This window comes from Solanum verrucosum, unplaced genomic scaffold, assembly GCF_900185275.1.
Source record: "Solanum verrucosum unplaced genomic scaffold, falcon-dt-bn FXZP01000163.1, whole genome shotgun sequence".
In the NCBI taxonomy this organism is placed as follows: Eukaryota; Viridiplantae; Streptophyta; class Magnoliopsida; order Solanales; family Solanaceae; genus Solanum; species Solanum verrucosum.
The window spans coordinates 975,691-996,098 of record NW_026020379.1 but is presented as its reverse complement, the minus strand read 5'-3'; the positions used below and the strand labels follow the sequence as shown (position 1 = coordinate 996,098).

General features: G+C 38.6%; 2 protein-coding genes across 2 annotated transcripts in view; both read right to left on the bottom strand.

Annotated features, from left to right (window-relative positions):
• Nucleotides 1-20,408, bottom strand: part of LOC125838945 (ubiquitin-conjugating enzyme E2-23 kDa-like) — a 119,311-nt gene that overhangs the window by 57,485 nt on the left and 41,418 nt on the right. The gene's annotated exons all lie outside the window — the stretch shown is intronic.
• Nucleotides 12,080-12,601, bottom strand: LOC125839015 (agamous-like MADS-box protein AGL62). The gene has a single exon (XM_049518012.1). The coding sequence runs from the start codon at nt 12,599-12,601 to the stop codon at nt 12,080-12,082; it is 522 nt and encodes a 173-aa protein (XP_049373969.1).

Sequence of the window (20,408 nt, the reverse complement as noted above, 5' to 3'; positions counted from 1 at the left end):
GTAATAACCCATTAAACCCAAGAAACTTCTGATCTCTGCAGAAGAGGTAGGTCTGGGCCATTGCTTCACTGCTTCTATTTTTTGGGAATCCACTCGGATTCCTTCGCTGGATACTATATGCCCAAGGAAAGCAACTGATTGTAACCAAAACTCGCACTTGTTAAATTTTGTGAATATTTGGCGATCCTTGAGAGTTTCTTCCTCATTCCTAGAGTAAATGAGTATATCATCAATAAAGACGATAACGAACAAGTCCAAACACTACTTGAACACTCTGTTCATCAAGTCCGTGAAAGTTGCAGTAGCATTGGTTGGTCCAAATGACATAACTTCGAATTCATAATGACCATATCGAGTTCTGAAGGTTGTCTTGGGAATGTCACTATCTCTGACTTTAAGCTGATAATAACCTGATCTGAGGTCTACCTTTGAGAAATCACTAGCACCCTGAAGTTGGTCAAACAAGTCATCAATCCTGGGGATGGGATACTTATTCTTGATTGTGACCTTGTTCAACTGCCTATAGTCAATGCACATTCTGAGAGAACCATCTTTCTTCTTTACAAACAACACTGGTGCACCCCATAGCGAAATACTAGGTCTGATGAAGCCCTTATCTAGAAGGTCTTTCGACTGATCTTTCAATTACTTAAGCTCAGCTGGACCCATTCTGTAAGGAGGAATAGAAATAGGCTGGGTATCTGGAAGGAGATCAATTCCAAAGTTGATTTCCCTATCGGGAGGAACTCCGAAAAGTTCTTTTGGAAACACTTCTGGAAACTCATTAACCACAGGAACTGACTCAAGAGTTAGAGTTTCAGAGCTTGAATCCTTAACTCGAACTAGATGATAGAGATAACCCTTAGAGATCATCTTTCTGGACTTAAGGTAAGGAATGAATTGACCCATAGGCGCTAAGCTACTACCCTTCCATTCTAAGATTAGTTCGTCTAGAAACTGAAAATGAACAATCCTAATTCTACAATCGACTAAGGCATAACAGGAATGTAACCAATCCATGCCTAGAATGACATCGAAGTCTACCATTTCTAACTCAACAAGATCTGCTAAGGTGGCTTTCTGAGAGACTGTAACAGGGTAATTTTTGTATACCCGTCTAGATGTTGTGCACTTCACACCCATGAAAAGGACTCTACTTAGTGCGGTTTTTCAGACATCCTAGGACTCTTAAACATATTGCTTTGATACCAAGTTTGTCACGCCCGAGCTATCCCTGAGATGCGAACGCGGGACCTAGGATCACAAGTGACCCCAAGCTAACCTTGCTGGCATAATCATGAGCATACTAAAGATAAACTAAGAAATAAAGATGTTGCGGAAGCTAATAATAAGTAAATCTGAAAAAGTGGGGAATACCCATATACTAAAACTGAATATCAGATCTGAGAGTTTAATACAAAAGAACATCAAACTCAAATACTAAGTTGAATCTAACTATGTCTTAAAATAGCCTCTAACTGACTAGAAGTGTTGAGACATGCCCCAACTAAGTCTAGCAAAACTGAAACTAAAAGACTGAAATAATGAAAAGATAACATGATTGTTGTCCTCGAAGAGTGAGGACTCACCACTGATGTTGCTGAACTGGAGATCAGGAATCGATCTAAACATGATCTGGATGCTGAGAATTTGAACCTACATCACAAGAAGATGTAGCGCAGAGTATGCGTCAGTACTTGAAAGGTACTAAGCATGAAGGATAGAGTAAAGCTGAAATAACATCATAACGGAATAGAACAATAAAGCAATAACATAATCTAAACATGATATAGATACTGAGCTGACTGAATGCAATGACCAATTTATAACATGCTAAGACAGAATACTGACTGTACTGAAATGTGGTTAATGCAATGGAATCTAACTTAACTGTGGGAGCTACTAATAACCGACAATAAAACCACATGAGCTAAATATGGAGTCTGATGTATACGCCTCATCGAGAGGACCCAATATACCCTGTCATAGGTATAAAGGCATGAATGACGTGATCACTAAATGCTACCCACATAGGGGCCTTACACCTACGTGGCTCGTAGCTCTGGAACTATATGGGTGACTGACCCTAGTCAGTATTTGACACATTATGACTGAATTTCTGTTATACTGGATAGCTCAAAATTGAACATACAAACTAAAAATACAACAATTTATCTGATAATAATGCATTAATAACTGAGGCATGTATAACTGAAATATCTAACCTAGCATACGTAATTCAAGAACTAAATAAATACTTAGCTAGGGTTTTGAAATTCATGCAATAAACTGAGAAATAACATAATAATCTAATTTGGAACATGTAAATAACTAATTCATGATAATCTGCAGAAGTTCTAGAAACCCTGGGTCTAGTTAATAATAGGGAATCAAGAATCTGATTGAAATCTAGGGACCTAATGGGTAAAAGGAACCCACTAGTGAAATCCCACATACCTGGTGACGAATTCCATGGAGAAATCCTTCAATCTTAGGGTTGGAACTGGAGGAAACTTGTTGCGTTCTTGAACAAGGGTTGGTCGCCTATTTCTCTTCTTAAGCTTCTAATTTTCTAAGTTTTGATTAATGATTTTCACTAAGGTAAGTTCTAGTTATGTTTCTAGGCTTAAATTGACTAAAACCTCATAATTTAAGGTGTAAACGACGTAGTTTAGGGGCCAAACAAACAAGGAAAAGACCAAAAGACCCCTGACTTAAAAGCTGTCCGAGTCACTGACAGAGTTAATTGACGGGCCATGAGTCAACTGACGGTCCGTACTGGTCGACCGTCATTCGCGACTTAGGACTGAAAGTTTGCTGGCCCATCGACAGTGCTGACTGACAGGCCGTCAGTCAACTGACGGTCCGTAGTTGGCTTCCGTCGGTCACACCTTGCAACTTCTAAAAATCTGGAATTTTTTTTCCTTTCTCAAATCTGGGGTGTTACAATTTGCAACTACAATACTTTAATTTCAACCACAATTACTGAATGAAATTGCTTCTAAACAGCATTTAAACTAACAATTAGAAATACCCATCAGCTAAATCAACCCATAATCACATAATCACACCCCAAGAATTGGGGTTTAAGCTAGACAACATAAAAAGATAAAAAAATGTTACCCAATGGTGTTTCCATCAATTGGGTAAGACTAATTTCGTCTTTACAAAGGTCCAAATTGAAGAATCTCAAAGACCCACTTTCAATTTCTCAAAAATGGAAAACTTCAATTCTTCAAAGCTAAGGAAAAATATTGTCTCAATACTCTCAGTTCAAACTCAAAAATTTTATATTATGAAAACTAATACTAAACTAAATATTTTAAAATGTATTTATAGTCGCCAAAAAATATGTTGTGAAGGGTCATTCGGTGCAGTAAGTCGGGATCGCCAATCAGCTCGACGATCTGCCCTTTGGTCTGTTCCATTGCCTTTTTTTTTTGGCCTTCAGCATCCTTAAGTTCTGTAACTTTGGACAATCCAACACTGCATCGCAAAACCACACGGCAACTGCTCCTTTCTATCGCCAAATTGATTTTCTCCTTCAAGGCTTGGCACATTGGAACTTTAGGCGGTCAAGAGGCCATTAGGCGACTCGCCAAAGGGACTTGGCGATCATCATGCCTTCATTTCTTCCTTTTTTCAGCTCGCGTTGTTTCTTTTTGCAAATTAGTGTCCACGCTTTGTTCCTCAATCCAAATACCTGGAAATCAAGGGTTTTATATCAGTTATTGGCACAAAACAAGCATTTGAGGATACAAAATCTATCCAAATAAAGCCCTAAATGAGTCTAAATTGTAGACTCATCAACACCCCCAACTTAATATTTTGCTTTTCCTCAAGTAAAACTCAAGTTCAGCAGTTCAAAAAGGATGTCTCAAATAGTGCTACACAAAGACTCAATCATGAATGCACACAAAAAGACTCAGCTTACTCATGCAAGAATCAATTTTGTACGCAATTGCGACTCACCATTATCAAAGATCCTCAAGTTCACAATACTTGCTTCAAATGCAGGTTCAAGCTCAACAAAGGTACTCAAATGCCCTTACACAAAGAATGTTTCATATTCACACACGATGGTTCAACAATTTATAGCTCCGGAATCACAATCAACATTCGCACTCACAAAGATGAACACATGCATGATTTTACCCATAGGTTTGCCCTTATTTTCCAATCAACACTTGTTTCAGCCACTCAAGATCAAAAAGGTCTTTTCAAGGCTTGTAACGGGATTGAGTGCAAAGGTATGATCATTTAGGCTCAATGGTTGTAATCCTCATGAAATGTGGTGTGCACAACACTTTCTTCCCTTTTCTTCATCATTCTTATTCATGCTCAAAATTCAACCCCTTATTCACTTTCCATAGACTATTGGATACCCCATTTCTTTTTTCATTTTCACGACTTTATTCAACAACTTTTTCATTCTTTTTCTTTTTCATTCTTCTTTTCTTTTTCATTCTTCTTTTCTTTTTTCTCTTTTTTTTTTTGTATGGAGGGGTTCCATCTTTCTCAAAACCATGGGTCAAAGGGGACTTCTTTGCATTTCTTGATTTACCTTCTCTTTTCACCACACCCCTAACTTAGGATTTTGGCCTAAGTTGGCTATTCAAACAAACCACAAATCATGAGGATTATGGGTGAAGGGATAAAGAAAGGTCACAATTGCATCAAGTTTCTTCCAAGAAAAGGGTTAAGGCTCAAAGGGTGTTCAAGCGAAGTTCACACACTCACAAGGTAGGCCATAAAAGAGGTATAATGTCAAATTGTTTCACTCTTTAAAATTATTGCCTAAGATCATCTCAAGAGATTTCATCACTTAGTCAACTAGACCAATGTGGCAAATTCTAAGTGTCATCACACATGGTTCACGGTAAACTCATCACACAAGGCATTGACACCAATGTCAAACAAGACTCCACACTTTCGCTAGTGTGCATTGTTCATCACAAGAGACTCAATTTGATAATTGGCTAGTCACAACGAGATGCAAAAAATTCACATATTGCCTATGCAACTTCATTTGTCCTCATCGTAGCCACACGTTCATTTTTGTTCGATTATAAGCACTATTCAAGTAATCGGTATTGATTAAGACCGATACTCAAATTTACAAGAAAACAGCCACATTCAAACGTAATCAAGAGGTGGCACAAAAATTTTTGGAAGGGTCCAAAAATCATTTACATTCAAAACAAGGAGCCACAAGCTCAACCATCCACAAAAACAATGTTAAACACAATTTATAGCTCAAAAACCCAATATATAATCAAAACAATAATCACAAAAAGTGGGCCTCACTCAACCCAAAAACAAAAGTTATTTGTCCTCAAATGCAAGCAAAGTATCCAAAAGTCAATAGAAGAAAATAAGACAGAGAGGGAGGTAAAGAGGGATCCTATCTAAAAAGTCGTTTTATCTGTCGGGACATCAGTGCCCGGTGTAGTACTCTAAACTTGGGCATATGTGCCCAGAGTACCATCAACAGTACACGCTCCACTAGGGTCAGTCAAGGGTGTATCTACCAAAGAAGCCTACACAACTACATCTACCATGTCTCCTCAGTTTCTGTAAGGCCCTCGTAAGAAGCCTCCTCAGCAACCCCAAGCATCTCCTCATCCACCTCCGACTCAGGATTAGCTGTCTCCCCAACTCTAACATCATCTCCGGTGGTAGCCGGAGGCATATCTGGCTCAACTGGCAAATCTAGGATCTCCACCGTTTCAAAATCATAGACATGTCAGTGGACTTTAACTGGTCCACATCTCTCCTCAGTGCACCAATATCGGCATTTAGAGTCGTCACCTCCTAGGTGGCCCCTTAGCCACGCTCACACACCGCTATCCTAGCCGCAAAGGCATCAATGGTAGCACTCAAAGGTGTCACAGCATCAGCAAGGGCTGTCTGAATCATGCCAGAATGAAGGCTTCAAGTCTGGCGGCACGACGATCGATAGAATGGGCTAGCTGCCCCATCCGTAGTAATGCAGCCTGTGTGAGTAGGGGCCGGGAGGCAGCAGTAGCAAAAAAAGAACTGGTATCAGGAGGAACAACAATAGATGTACTTGAAGGCCCAGGGGCTGAAGTAGGCAAAGGTGTCTCTGCAGGTAATGTGGTTGTATCCACAACCGAGGAAGAGTCCACCGGGGCTGCCTATCTGTTATCTGTTTCATCCTTCAAGTACTATGCCTCGATTCTCCGAATATCAGTAGAAGATGTGGGAATCACTTCCACATCCTTCTTCACATCTCTAGGAACCTGATCACGTCTACACAGCTCAGTGATTAACACCAGAAAGAGGAGGGAAGTCTGGCGCTAATTGGCCCTCATAAGCATCTCATTTGCAATAATCATCCTCAGATTCAGCCTCGTCCCATCAATGATGCAACCACGACTGGTTGCTTTGGCATATAGACTCGTTCTAGGATGGCATGATAGTGATGTTGATGAAGCCAAACCAGAACCTTACTGCTATATTAAGGTCCTTCTTTTCAATGGATGCCCCAACCTCTAGCCACTTGGGAGTGCCATCTGATATCAACGGAGCCAACCACTTCTTCATATCTTCCAACGTCTTTGTCATGATCTTGTACTGAAAGTCATCCTCAAGCCTCGTTGTACATTCTAGGACTGATAGAGGGTCAGTCTTTGACTACCCAAATTTGGCTACCACTACGACACCCTTGGATGATCTCAAGGGCTGGCTTGCTCTACTAATTTCTAACACTACCCCGAGGTGGAATAAGGCAGGAGTCCAGACCGAGAAGAAGGACTTGTATGTAGCTGCGCGATATTGGTTTGGATTCATCAGTAGCTCAATTATGCCATCTCAAAATGTAGGCGGCCTGTGTTGGGTCAATTATATCCCGAAAGAGCATCGACTTGGGACTCATCATAGAGCAGGAGATGGCCATGAGGGCCAAGCAGAGCCAGACGTCCCTTCAATTCTCGATCTTAATTATAGAGTTATGTCGGCGTGCTGGAGTTCCTCGTGATGAGAAGAGGGATGTCGAGGTCACTCCTACATCTTCCACTGACATCTGGCTCATAAAGGTCGAGTACACTCAGGATGAGGTAGATAGGAGGAGAGCAACTTTGGTGGATACATCCCCGGAGGTGGATGTTGATTCTATACTTGCGGGGCATCTTTGCGTACTTCGTCCTTCAGGTACTTCCACTTCCTCCCACACTTCTGGTGCTTCTACTGCTTCCCAGCCCCTCAGGATTACTCAAGCCATGATCCTGAAGATGGGGCACTTAGCCCATTATGCGGATGTGACAGCTACCCGATTGGTGGTTGTTATACCGTGGATGATTGAGAGTGTTATCCTAGTTGCACTTACACCCCTTCGAGAATCTATTGACACTCTATCTGCGAGAGTAGAGACTGTGAGAGTCGACATTGGGCCTTTCAAATGTGAAGGCTTTGAAAGACCAGGTTGCAGATCTGAGGAAGAATGTGGACTACTTGAAGTACACTAACTTCACTTCACTATTGGAGGCAACAGATAAGGTGGATTCCCCGGCTATGTTTGAGATTCCTCTAGCCACTACTGGAGATGTGCAGATGGATGATGTGGCAGTCGATGTGTCAGAGGCTAAGACCGACGAAGAGCAAATTAAGGTGCCAGAGTAGACCATCTATGGAGACCTGCCAGATCTGGAGGAGACGATTGTACAATCGATTCAGACATCGCTAACAGAGACGTCCATGAAAGGCCCTAGTGGAGCAAGTAGTGTTGATGTTGCACCGGGCACTGATGCCCCAACAGATGGAGCGACTGTGTAGACAAGACCCTTCCTTACCTCCTTCTCTGTCATTTTTATTGATTGTTTAGTATTTTTTTGCATTTGAGGACAAATTGTTTTTTATTTGTGGTGGGTGAGGTATTTCCATACCTACCTCTTGTGATTATCATTTTTGTTTATATATTGGGTTTTTGTGCTGTAAATTATGTTTTGACACTGTTTTGTGGATGTTTGAGCTTATGGATCCTTGTTTTAATTGCAAATGGTTTTTTACCCTTCTGAAAAATTTTGCCACCTCTTGTTGTGTTTGATTATGGCTATTCTTGTGCAAATTTGAGTATCGGTTATGATTAATATCGATGACTTGAATAGTGTTATTAATCAAACAAAAATGAATGTGCGGCTGCAATGAGGCCAAATGAAGTTGCATAGATAATATGTGAACTCTTTACATCTCGTTGTGACTAGCTGGTTATCGAATGAATCTCTTGTGATGAACATTGCACACTAGCGAAAGTGTGAAGTCTTGTTTGATATTGGTGTCAATGCCTTGTGTGATGAGCTTACTGTGTACCTTATGTGATGACACCTAGAATTTTCCCCGTTGGTCTGGTTGACTAAGTGATGCAAGCTTTTGAAATGATCTTAGGCAACAATTTTGAAGAGTGAAACAATTTGACAATATACCTCTTTTGTGGCCAACCTTGTGAGGGTGTGAACCTTGCTTGAACTCCCTTTTTGTGCCTTATCCTTTTCTTGGAAGAAACTTGATGCAATTGTAACCCTTCTTTATCCATTCACCCATAATCCTCATGAAATGTGATTTGTTTAAATAGCCAACTTAGGCCAAAAGCCTAAGTTGGGGGTGTGGTGAAAGGAGAAGGTAAATCAAGAAGTGCAAAGAAGTCCCCCTTTTATCTATGGTTTTGAAAAATATGGAACCCCTCCAATAAAAATTAAAAAAAGAAGAATGAAAAAGAAAAAGAATGAAAAAGTTGTGGAATAAAGTTGTGAAAGCTGCAAAAGAAATGGGTGTCTGGTATTCCATGAAAAGTGAATAATGGGGTGAATTTTGAGCATGAATGAGAATGTTGAAGAAAAGGAAATAAAGTGATATTCATACCACATTTCATGAGGATAGCAGCCACCGAGCCTAAATGACCATACTTTTGCACCTAGCCCCGTTACAAGCCCTGAAAAGACCTTTTTTTATCTTGAGTGAGCTGAAGTGAATGTTGATTGGAAAATAACAGCAAACCTATAGGTGAAGTCATACATGTGTTCATCTTTGTAAGTGTGAGAGTTGTATGTGATTCAGGAGCTATAAATTGTTGAACAATTGTGTGTGAATATGGAATCATTTTTGTGTGAGGGCATTTGAGTACATTTGTTGAGCTTGAACTTGCATTTGAAGCAAGTATTGTGAACTTGAGAATCTTTAATAATGGTGAGTCACAACTTGAATTGAGTGCATAATTGATCATTACATGAGTAAGTTAAGTCTTGTTGTGTGCATTCATGATTGAGTCTTTTGTAGCACTGTTTGAGACATCCTTTTTTAGCTGCTAAACTTGAGTTTTACTTGAGGACAAGTAAAAGTATGAGTCGGGGGTGTTGATGAGTTCAAGATTTGGACTCATTTAGAGATTTATTTATATAGATTTAGTGTCCTCAAATGCTTATTTTGTGCCAATAATTGATGTAAAACCCTTGATTTCCAAGTATATGGATAGAGGAACAAAGCAAGGACACTAATTTGCAAAAAGGAACGAAACAAGCTGAAAAAATGAAGAAAAACATGCCTGGTCATCACCAAGTCCACTTGGTGAGTCGCCGAATGGCTACTTGACTACCTAAAGTTCCATTATGCCAAGCCCTAAAGGAAAGAACCAAGTTGCCGAGAGAAAGAAGCAGTCGGCAGAACGTCGAGTGGTTCCGCGATGTAGTATTGGATCGCCCAAAGTTACAGACTTTGAGGATGTTGAAGCCCAAGGCAGAAGGGCAATAGAAATGACCAAAGGGTGGATCGCCAAGTGGTTCGGCGAGCCCGACTTACTTCGCTGAGTGACTCTTCGCAGCACCATTTTGGCGTCTATAAATACATTTTTGAACATTTAGTTTATGAGCTATCTATCTATCTATCATCTATCTGATATCATAATTTTTAGTCTATTCTTAAGTTTTGAACCGTGAGACAAGTTTTCTCTGGTTTTCCTTAGCTTTGAAGAATTGAAGTTTTTCACTTTTGAGAAATTAGAAGTGGGACTTTGAGATTCTTTGAATTGGATCATTGTAAAGACGAAATCAATCTTACCCAGTCGATGGAAACTCAATTTGGTAACGATTTTTATCTTTTTATGAAGTCTAGCTAAAACCCCAATTCTTGGAGTGTGATTATGTGATTATGGGTTGATTTAGTTTATGGGTATTGTTAATTGTTAGTTTAAATGTTGTTTAGAAGTGAGTTCAATCATTAATTGTGGTTTAATTTACGAATTGTAGTTGCAAATGCAGTTCTACCCTTGTGTTTTTTGCTTGCTCGAGAGAGAGGTTTTAAAACTAAGATTATTGATTGATGGTCTGTGGGTATTGGGTTACCATGGGTTCAGCTCGAGAGAGTAAATCCTAAACCCAATTTCACACATTCAGTTCGAGAGAGTGAATGGACTAAGGTGTGGGTTGTTCTTATTTTGCATGCTTGTTGATGTTCGATAGAAATCGACTTGATTCGGGGTAAATTGTTCGATAGAAAGTTTATCTCCTCTATAGTCTAGCTTACTCACTAATATTTAGCTATTTTCTAATAGTTGCAATTACTCATTTGTCTATATTAGCCTATAATCGAATCACATCCCAAGAACCTGTCTCATTATTGTTATTGTGTATTGTTACCACTGTTTGTAGTTGATAATTTCAAACCAAAACCCCCCATTTGACATTCGAGTCACCCCCCGATTTGAATAATGTCTGAATTCGATAATTTCTATTCCTATGACTGATTTGACCATGTTCACACTTAACTATTGAATCTCAAACACGTACCGCTCCCTGTGGGATTCGACCCCAACTCATTTAGTTGGGTTTTATATTGACTAGTGATGGTTGACACTTAGAATTGGATGAAGTGTCCTTGAAACTAATCAATGATATAGACTCGGATTGTGACAGTTTGTGAGTCCTCATAAGGTGTCTTCATAATGTAATCAGTAGTTAGTTTTTACCTCAGATAACACTCATTTTGAAGGTAGCTGAGGTCTATGTCCCAGCATATTTATTTCATTTTAGTTGCTATATGCTTACATTAAAACATTAGTTATTCAATACTCTTCCACGGATTTGTAGTTTATGTCTTAAATTTAAGCATATCTTTACCTAGTTAAGTTTCAACTTCCACTTACATTATATAGAATGTTCAGTTATTCATTAACACTATGTCAGTATCGAAGATCCGCCTTTGATATTTATGATCTTAAGTGTTGGTCACACCTAGTATATAAACTATGATCGTGACATATCTTAAGGGAAACTTTCTTATGCAAAAATAAATTCTACTTCACATATTGAGGCTGAAGCTAAAGCTATTTTAGAAGCATGTAGACGTTGACAACAAACCCTATATATTGAGGTAAGTATAAGATTGATTCTATGCTTTATAAGCAAGTAATAGAAGGGGTTTGAAAACCCCCATAAAATATTGCAACATTGATACAAGAAATTCAAATAATTTAGAAAATAGACAAGCACAAATTTAGCATATTCTAAGAAAAGGTAATAAGCTACTTGACTCCCTAGCTAATCAAGCATTAGACAAAAGAGATGACATATTCTATGGATTCTAGGAGATAGAAACATATGGAAGGAAACACATCAACATGGACGAGCTTCAATGTCATACATAAGAGTTGCATTTAGTTACTAAATGAAGACTTTCCAAAAATTTAGGATATAATATAAGACTATTCACATAAAGCATATTTACAAAGATATTTTTTCCACCAGAGAAATAATACCCTGAACAAGATAACTAGCTTAGACTATATTAGTTAATAAAAAGTTTCCAAACTTTTAGTTTATAGATTTCTTCTATGAAACGAATTTGAATCCCCCAGGGACCATGTCACCCATTCCTACAAGTTATAAAATATACAATAAATCTATGAAAAACATTCTTTCGAATAATAAAGTTCTATTAATCAAGATGATTGATAGGTTGACACAACAATCAACATTTATTACTTAATAATTTCATTGCTTATGATATATAATAATGAAGAAACAACATACTGAATAATTATTTTTGGAATCTACTATATGAAAGCTTCAGTCTAGGGACTAAAATTAGTTGGTAAAGTCGAAGAACTAGCCACATTCATTTCAGGTGCAAATTTTGGATCTTCATGCTTTTCAATCTCTTGATTCAATTGTGTGAGATCAATCTCCTTAGTCAATTGATTTTCAAATTCTGTGAGCCCTTCGTACAACTTTAGAAGACTTCCCAAATAAGGAGACTCAAAATCTTCAGATTGTCGATGTGTAATATTATCTTCAACGGATTTTCCTTTCTCCTTATTTTCTTCTTCCTTCTTTTTCATCTTCATATAAAATCGAGGTGCGGTTGGATGGTTGGCCTCTAAAAACTGATGGATAACAGACTCCGCATCAGGCTTTCCAAATACAATTGGTTGACGATCGATGGAGAGGATGATGATAGCGATCTGAATTCCACATAAAATGGAAAGCTCATTTGCTTTTTTGAACAAAGCTTTTTGCATCTTTGAGATTTTACCACCCTCAGCACGTTTATCTTTTGCAAGTGCTAAATCAACATTAGAATTCTTTGATTCCATGTCTACAACAAAAGGAGATGGAAAAACACAATAATTTCTTGCCCAATGTTTACAAAAAAATTAAACCAGAATGAATATATGTTCAAACCAAACCTTCAAATTTATAGAGATTTCCTTCTGTGATTTGACTTTCAGATTCTAGAATTTATTCCCAGGGTAGTTCAAGATTTAATATTTATGAAAATCTCCCTTATAGTTTGAAAACATAAAGTTACCTCCTCTCTATTTTTTTCAAATAAAAAATTATCGAAAATGTTGAAGTCTTGAAAAAATATATACAAATTACTTTCATTTATCCTTACTAATATAAATCATCATATATAATCGTTCCATATTTTATTAATTTCTAATTTTATTTTTGCCTTTTAAATCTAATCAAAAAGAAAAATAAATTGTCAATGAAAACTATTTTATTAAAGAATTTCCAATATTAAATAAGCAGAAAATCAGACTAAATTAAAGGCAATCATTATATATAATTGAATTTCAAAATAAATATAAAGCTTTGGTATTCCATATAAATGATTGTCAATTACCTTGAATTTTTTATGCAATGTTATTGTTCTTTAGTTTTAGAAGAAATTTTAATATTAAGAGATTTGCCTCTTCTTTTTCCATCAATCGTCTTCTAAAGAGAGGTCATTGCAATAAGATTTTCATAAGGGGGACTCCAACATAATTTTAAATCTAGATGGAAGGTAAGTGCAATTATGCATAACTTGTGAATATTACCTTAATTTTCATCTTTAGAGTAGAAATATAGTAGATTATCTAAATCTTCATCTATTAATTAGATTGTCAATTTCTAAAGGTCAATAAAACAAATAGGAAAAAAAATATTCTAGTGACATGCTTATTCAATTAGGAATTATATTTTTCTCATAAACCAAAAATTCACATTGTGATGGCACCAATCCCAATCTCAATCCCACATATTGATAAGGCAACTCTTCAATTACCAATCATTTAACAAAAATTATAAAATATAAAATAAATAAGAAGCAAAAATAAGTGCTACACAAAACTTATCACTAAATTCAATTAAAATGTGGAAAACAACTGCAATGCCAAAGAAATAATAGGATTCTTTTTGTGACTTTTATTTTTTTATTGTCTTTCCCATAACTTAAGTTATCTATTAATGATTCTTTTGTATTTGACTTCCTTATCTTTTTTACAAATCATAATCTATGGTCATAACGACACTAACCTTAATACCTATGTAGATAAGCAGAAGTAATTAAATAATAACATAAATAATCCTCCAAAACCTGAATATATCATAATAAAGTAAGACTACTAAAATATAACTATCCAAGACTCAATGTTAGTCTTACAAGAGCTTTCTAAAACAAAAAAAATATCATGTACAATAAATTCAATTGTCTAACAACTAAAAAGACATACTTAAAACGTAGAGGAAGATTTGCCAAGTTTTCGGACACAAGGAACTCCCCATAACAACGAATAAATGATCACCTCAGACAGATTAGGATATGTATGGATAGCAAATTCTAGAATCTGCATCATAAAATTGTAACGACCCAAACCATCGTTATTTAGGAGAAGCGAAACACCGAAAAAATATTAGAGCCACTATCCCACCAGGGCGGGCTAGATGTCGCTTGGGCGGCAGCGCCACAACGGGATAAGTAGCCGCCAGAGCAGGATAGGAGAGACATAATGTAAATAACACAAAGTCTGATTTTCTCATTTTTCCTAAAACATCCAAAAGAGGCGTAGATCACCCCAAAAACCCCCCAAAAGCTTCTCTAAGCTAGGTAAAGAGGGATAAAGAGATTTCTAGCTCGGGGATGGCGATAGCTTGCGGATTTCTGGTCAAATCCTTCGTCCCATCGTCTAAAAACCAGAAATTTATCTACAGTCCCTCTGCGAATGCTTAGCGCCCATATAGGCTAGGTTTTATTAATTGAGTAGTTACAAATCTGTTATTTACTGCGTGATATATTGATCTTGACAGTAGATTTCATGTGTAGGCTTTTGTGCACCGAAAAGAGAGTATTTGTAATTGTACCCTAGGGTTACATCAGGTGTATAACGTATAAGGAAGCCTTAGTTAATGAATTATGGCTAGGAGATGGGTTGAATTCCTAAGTGTGAGATTGATATCGACTAATTGTAATATTCTTGTATGCACGTATGAATGAATGATAAACGGTGGAAACAAACCTAATAAATTTGATCATGAATAATGCATGTCACGAATTAGTGTTTTGTTGCACGACTTGAGTTTTGTAAAATTATGGATGTGATTGTGATTGTAGTAACTGGGATCAGATGTCACGTATTGGCATACATATTTGGAACGGGTGTCATGATCCAACACACTAACTTGGAACAGATGTCACGTACCGACATATATATTTGGAACGGGTGTCACGATCTGACACACTAACTTGGAACAGGTACTACGATCCGGTACACTAACAGTTTGGGTATGGGTTCCATGAGAGAACCATTGACTTGTCATATATGTGTATTGTTGAGAACGTGTAATTGTCATTTATCCTGAATTGATAACTAGTTGGTGCATTATATATGGTTATATGTGTGGGTTGCGATGTGGTATGTTAGTGGGATATATTTGTTTGTGTAGTGGGTTGGGAATGGTTAGGTTCCAACCGGGATGTGATGCGATAAATAGAGACTGAGGGTTCAAGTGTCACTTTGTGTTATCTTAGAGAGGTGGTAATGAGTATTGTCATTGACAGTTGGGGTGGTGTTATGTTGTGTTTTTGAATAGGCATGTATCATTCAATAGGGGGTTAGTATTAAACAATTAACTAGCCTTGATAGGACGTAATATAGGGTCAAGGGTTGAGTGGTGAGGTGGAAGAAGGAAGGATTATTTCGTGAGTGGTGGTCAGGTTGGTAGTTGTTACATCCTGAAGGGGTATGGGCAGGAAAATAAGAAGGTGGAGGAATGAATAGTCTTGTCGCATGTTTCGCTGGTCAATTTCTTATATTATGCGGTGGGTATCGGGTATACCGATATGCCTACCAATATGTGTGGTTTTGTACTGATACTACTCTTGCTATGCCTTTTTGGCATAGTCTGGATGCAGGTTCGGTGATGTTTCGTAGGTGAAGACAAAGGAAATCTCCAACAACTTCTACTTTTCTTCCATGTGGTGGGAGTTGTGTCATTTACATGTTGTTGTGTCTTGTATTCTTAGTAGTTCTTGTACCTGTTTAGACTAGATCCCTAGGGTGTTAATTACTTTATAAGTCTTAACTAGAATTGTTTTTAAAACTCTTATTTATAAATCTTCATGAAATTGTTTTATCTTAGTTTTCTTAATTTTCTGCATTGTTTTAATCATTGTGATTTGAGGGTTCTCCTACTTAGGTGTTAGAGTAGGTGCTCGCACGGCTCGGTGGGTTGGGTCGTGACAAATTGGTATTAGAGCCCAGGTTACCGGTAGACTCCTGCGGATGGGTGTGTTAACATCCACATCTAATCCTTAGGAAGCTATGAAGCATTCTATGAAGTTGTCTCATCTTTTCTCTCATTTCGTGTGAGTGTCGCTTGTGGTATAAGTTGATTCCAATTGGTATCTTCCGATTCCAATTGGTATCTCAACGAAGTGAACTAGACGCCTTAGTTACGGCTGAAGGAACACGAGCAAGGTAAATTAGAACTGAGAAGGTTCCAACTGATATCCGGCCCTAGGGGCTGCATAAACGCATTGATGACCAGCAATGGCCATCTATGGAACAGATTAATTAAGAATTTGGACTTGTTTGTGAGTTGTAGCTCGAAATTGTAAATGTGTGTTTCTTGTTGTCTGAATTAACTGTGAATGTGGAAGTTGTATTTGCTTGGATGTGATGATATGATTATGTTCACAATAAATGCGTGTGTAAGCTTTGATATGTGTAATATGCTGGCCGAATTGTTGAAATTATGCAAGTTGTAATTGCTTGAGTATCGTGAAACTCGTTGTGAAAAGAAGGTCATGACTAAGTTTGGTGCAAGGGTCTAGATAATCTATGAAGTGATTCGTAAACGGAATCTGGACGTGCGTTGAGACCAACTAATAATTGTGTGAATGTCTGGGTGTATCCTGTGGATGAGTGCGTTGTAATGTTGAAGTAATGTGAAGGGATTTTAGAGCGCGTATCGTTGGGTTAACTCGGAGTAGGCGACGATTATCCCAGCTAAGGGGATTATCCAAAATGCCTAGTTATAGCCGGAGAATCTAAGGGAAAGTTAGAGGATAGAAGAACCCCAGAAAAATTGTTGGCATGGATTCTGTTTCCGTCAGGGCCGCTGGGGCGGAATTTTTCCCGCTACAGCAAGACCGCCAATGCAGGAATTTTCCCGCCAGAGTAGGACAGGGCGAGACAGAATCTCAACCTTGTCTCCCTAGTTTTCCCTAGTCATGTATATAAACCCCAAAATCATATCTGAACTAATCCCAGCAATTCAATCAGTGTTCAGTAATTAAGTATAAATTATAAACCTTAGCAATTAATTAGTAGTTGCGAAAGATAGCAAAAACCATCATCCATGTGCTACAAAAATATGAGGAAAGCGAAAATATAAAATGAAGTTTTGGTTCTAAATTACAAGCCCAAGAAGGGCGAAAAAACAAATCAAGATCCCTGGGACTGGGAGGTGTCATCATCAGAGTCGAGGTCCTCCGGGGGTGCCATGTCCTTCACGGCTTTATCCATAAAGGTGAAATACTGAAAGTCTAATGTCTCAACTCAGGGAATCTCCTATCTGGGGGCAACACAAGTAAAGACGATCTTCAAGGTCTTCCATATTCAGACAATTCGACGGTCCCTCTATAGACCCTTCATCCTCTCCTGGCGCAGCTCGCGATGGAGCATCTCGACCTTCAGATCAGTGTTGGGTGGAACCGGAGTGGTTTTAGCAAAAGAGCGCCCAAATCTCCTCCGGAAAGCCGCTAAATCCTCCTCCACCTGTGCACCTGAGAGTGGGGGCTGGGACCGGGAGGGACGAGTGTCGTCGCCTGCACCGTTTTCCCATCCCTCGTCGTCCGCCTCCGCAGCCATCTGACTGCTACTGGCCCTATTCTTCCTCCTCGTCTTGCTCCTAGAAGTAGAACCCGACCTAACCAAAAGAGGGTGCATGGGTAGCCACCTCTTAGCATCGGGTGACCAGTCCACGCTAGTAATGCCCTCTATAGTAGGCCAGTCAACCCCATCCCGGAGCGTAGCCTCCACCAGCGTATCCCTCAACTAGCCTAGATCCATCTCCCTTAGCTTGGCCTCATACTCCGCATTTCAGACCTCGGGCTCCTCCAAAATCTCATTGATGGTTGTAGCATTTAGGGGGATGTCGTTTCCCCGAATGCAGATGATAGGGTAAGGGTCATCCCAGCGGACAGTAGGGAGGATAGCATAGAACTCCCTCACCCAAGTGGAACGTGCTTCCGGGGGAGCCTCTGTCAGTGGGGACCAGTCAAATTTCATGAGACGGGTATAAAAGGCGAGCGCCTTCCCCTCTAAACCCTGCAAGACAAAACCTCTCTCGCAGCAGAACTTGTTGTTCCGATAGTAATAATGTCTTTCCCAACTAGCAGCATCGGTAAACCGGACGAAGGGCAAATTTTCTTCATTGATATCATCCATTTAGAGAAGCCTGCAAAAATTGAGAAGTACACATTACAACTCCATGGGACTAGACAATATTTGGTTAACGGGAAAAAGAAATTTTATGGCCTTAAAAGGACCCAGACCATTGTTTTCCTAGGTCCCGCCACAGCGGCCAAAATCCCTCCAGAGCGGGATGATGGAGGCTGCCAAAGCGGGATGAAGGCCGCCAGAGCGGCTTTCTTCTAGGACGAACACCAGGCGCGATCATGGCGCCTCTTCGTCCCAAAACCCTCATTTTACACAGAATTCCAGTAGATCAGAGTATGTTAAGTACCTTAGAAACTAATTATGCGATTGTATTGACAAAATAACCCCTAAATAGTGCCCAATTTTAAGTTTTATGCTAAGTAACTATTCAACTTCCCCCACCCATTTTGGCATCGATTCAACCATGTTTTTGCAAAATCATTACGCCCAGAACGTTGTGGAGATGTTAGGGACATAAGAGAAGTGTACATGTTACGTTTTTCTATCCATCTAGCAACCTAAGTTCATTTTCGAAAAACTACACAAAAATAGTTTCTAATTGATTTGATAGCAGCATGTAATCGTTGTTAATCAAGTATTGAACTAAAGAGAGTAATGAACAAGAAATTTTACCTTAGAGATGACGTTCGAAGCAAGTGAATCGAGAGGATTTTTGGAGAGTTTGAGTGAGAACAAGGGAGAAATGAGGAAACCATTCCCCATTCCCCTCTTTACTGATTATGATCCCCCGCTACAGCGGAAGATGTCTCGCCACAGTGGCCCCACCTTGGTGGGAGGCATGTCGCTCTGGCAGGATCAGGCGGTGTAAATGGGGCGCGTTCTTTTCCTCGTGTGATGCCGCAAATTCCTAACCATCCCTTGAGTATAGCACCCTTCGTGTTTTAAATTTTGAAAGTCACCATCCGTCGTGGTTCCGTAATGGGTCAGTTCTTTAGTTTTAAAATACTCCGAGATAGGACATGTGATGATCCGTCCACTAGTCGTTCGGGGACGAACGAGGGGTAAATTGGTATCTATTGTAACAATCTGAATCGTCGTTATTTAGGAGAAGCGAAACACCGGGAAAATACTAGGGCCACTGTCCCGCCAGGGCGAGCTAGATGCCGCTAGGGTAGGGCTAGCAAGAGGACGGGGACGGGGACTGCGGGACGGAACGAAGGGGGACGGGACGGGACGGGACGGGAGACGGGGCTGGGGGGATTTTACCGGGACCGGGATTGGGGGGACAAAAATAAGTCCCGTCCCGTCCCACTATATACTGGATGGGACGCGTTTTGGGGGGACGGGACGGGACGGGACGGGGGATTTTTTATTTTTTATATACTTATTTATTTGTATTGAAATTATATGTTATTTGATTTTTTTTCAATAACATTTTTAGTTTATTTGATTTTTTTTCAATAACATTTTTAGCTAATAAATAATGCTTAAGTTTTCAAATTTCAAAATTCAAATTTCAATTTCAAACTTCAAATTTCAAACTTCAAATTTCAAATTTCAAATTTCAAATTTCAAATTCAACTTTCAAATTTCAAACTTCAATTTTCAATTTTCAATTTTCAAATTTGAGAAGTTCAAATTTGTATTTTAAATATTTTAAAGTAATTTAAACTTGAAATTTTGATTTTTAAATTAAGTATTTTAAAGTTAGTTTAGTATATATGTAAATATGTATGAATATATTAAAATTAAAATGCAAGACAATAGTTATATAAAAAAGACTTAATAAAGCCTTCAAATTTATTCGATAAAATCTAATTGCAACTTAGAACTTAGAAGTTACAATTTACAAATATTCGTGGAGTAACTAATCTACGCAGCCACCTTCTAGGAAGGGTTCTGTTTCAATAAGTTCTCATATGTAAAACTAATATTTGTTACAATTATTAGATGAGTAACTAATTTACGCAGCCACCTTCTAGGAAGGGTTCTATTTCAATTAGTTCTCGGATGTAATCTAATATTTGTATTTTCCTTTAAAATCCAATTCTAATTGTCGCATCATATCGACGGTAACATCCTCCGGTGTTGGCAAACTTACTAGAAACTCTTGTGACTCTAATTCATCATCACTAGATCCAAGTACTGCATTAATCCAAGCTTCTTGTTTGGAACTTAACTTTGGCAAATTATAATTTCTCCTCTCGGTGTTGACCCAATCTCTAAATAA

Bases quoted from the DNA above. Each gene is read 5' to 3' on its own strand.
- LOC125839015 (XM_049518012.1), bottom strand. From the start codon at position 12,601: ATGGAATCAAAGAATTCTAATGTTGATTTAGCACTTGCAAAAGATAAA.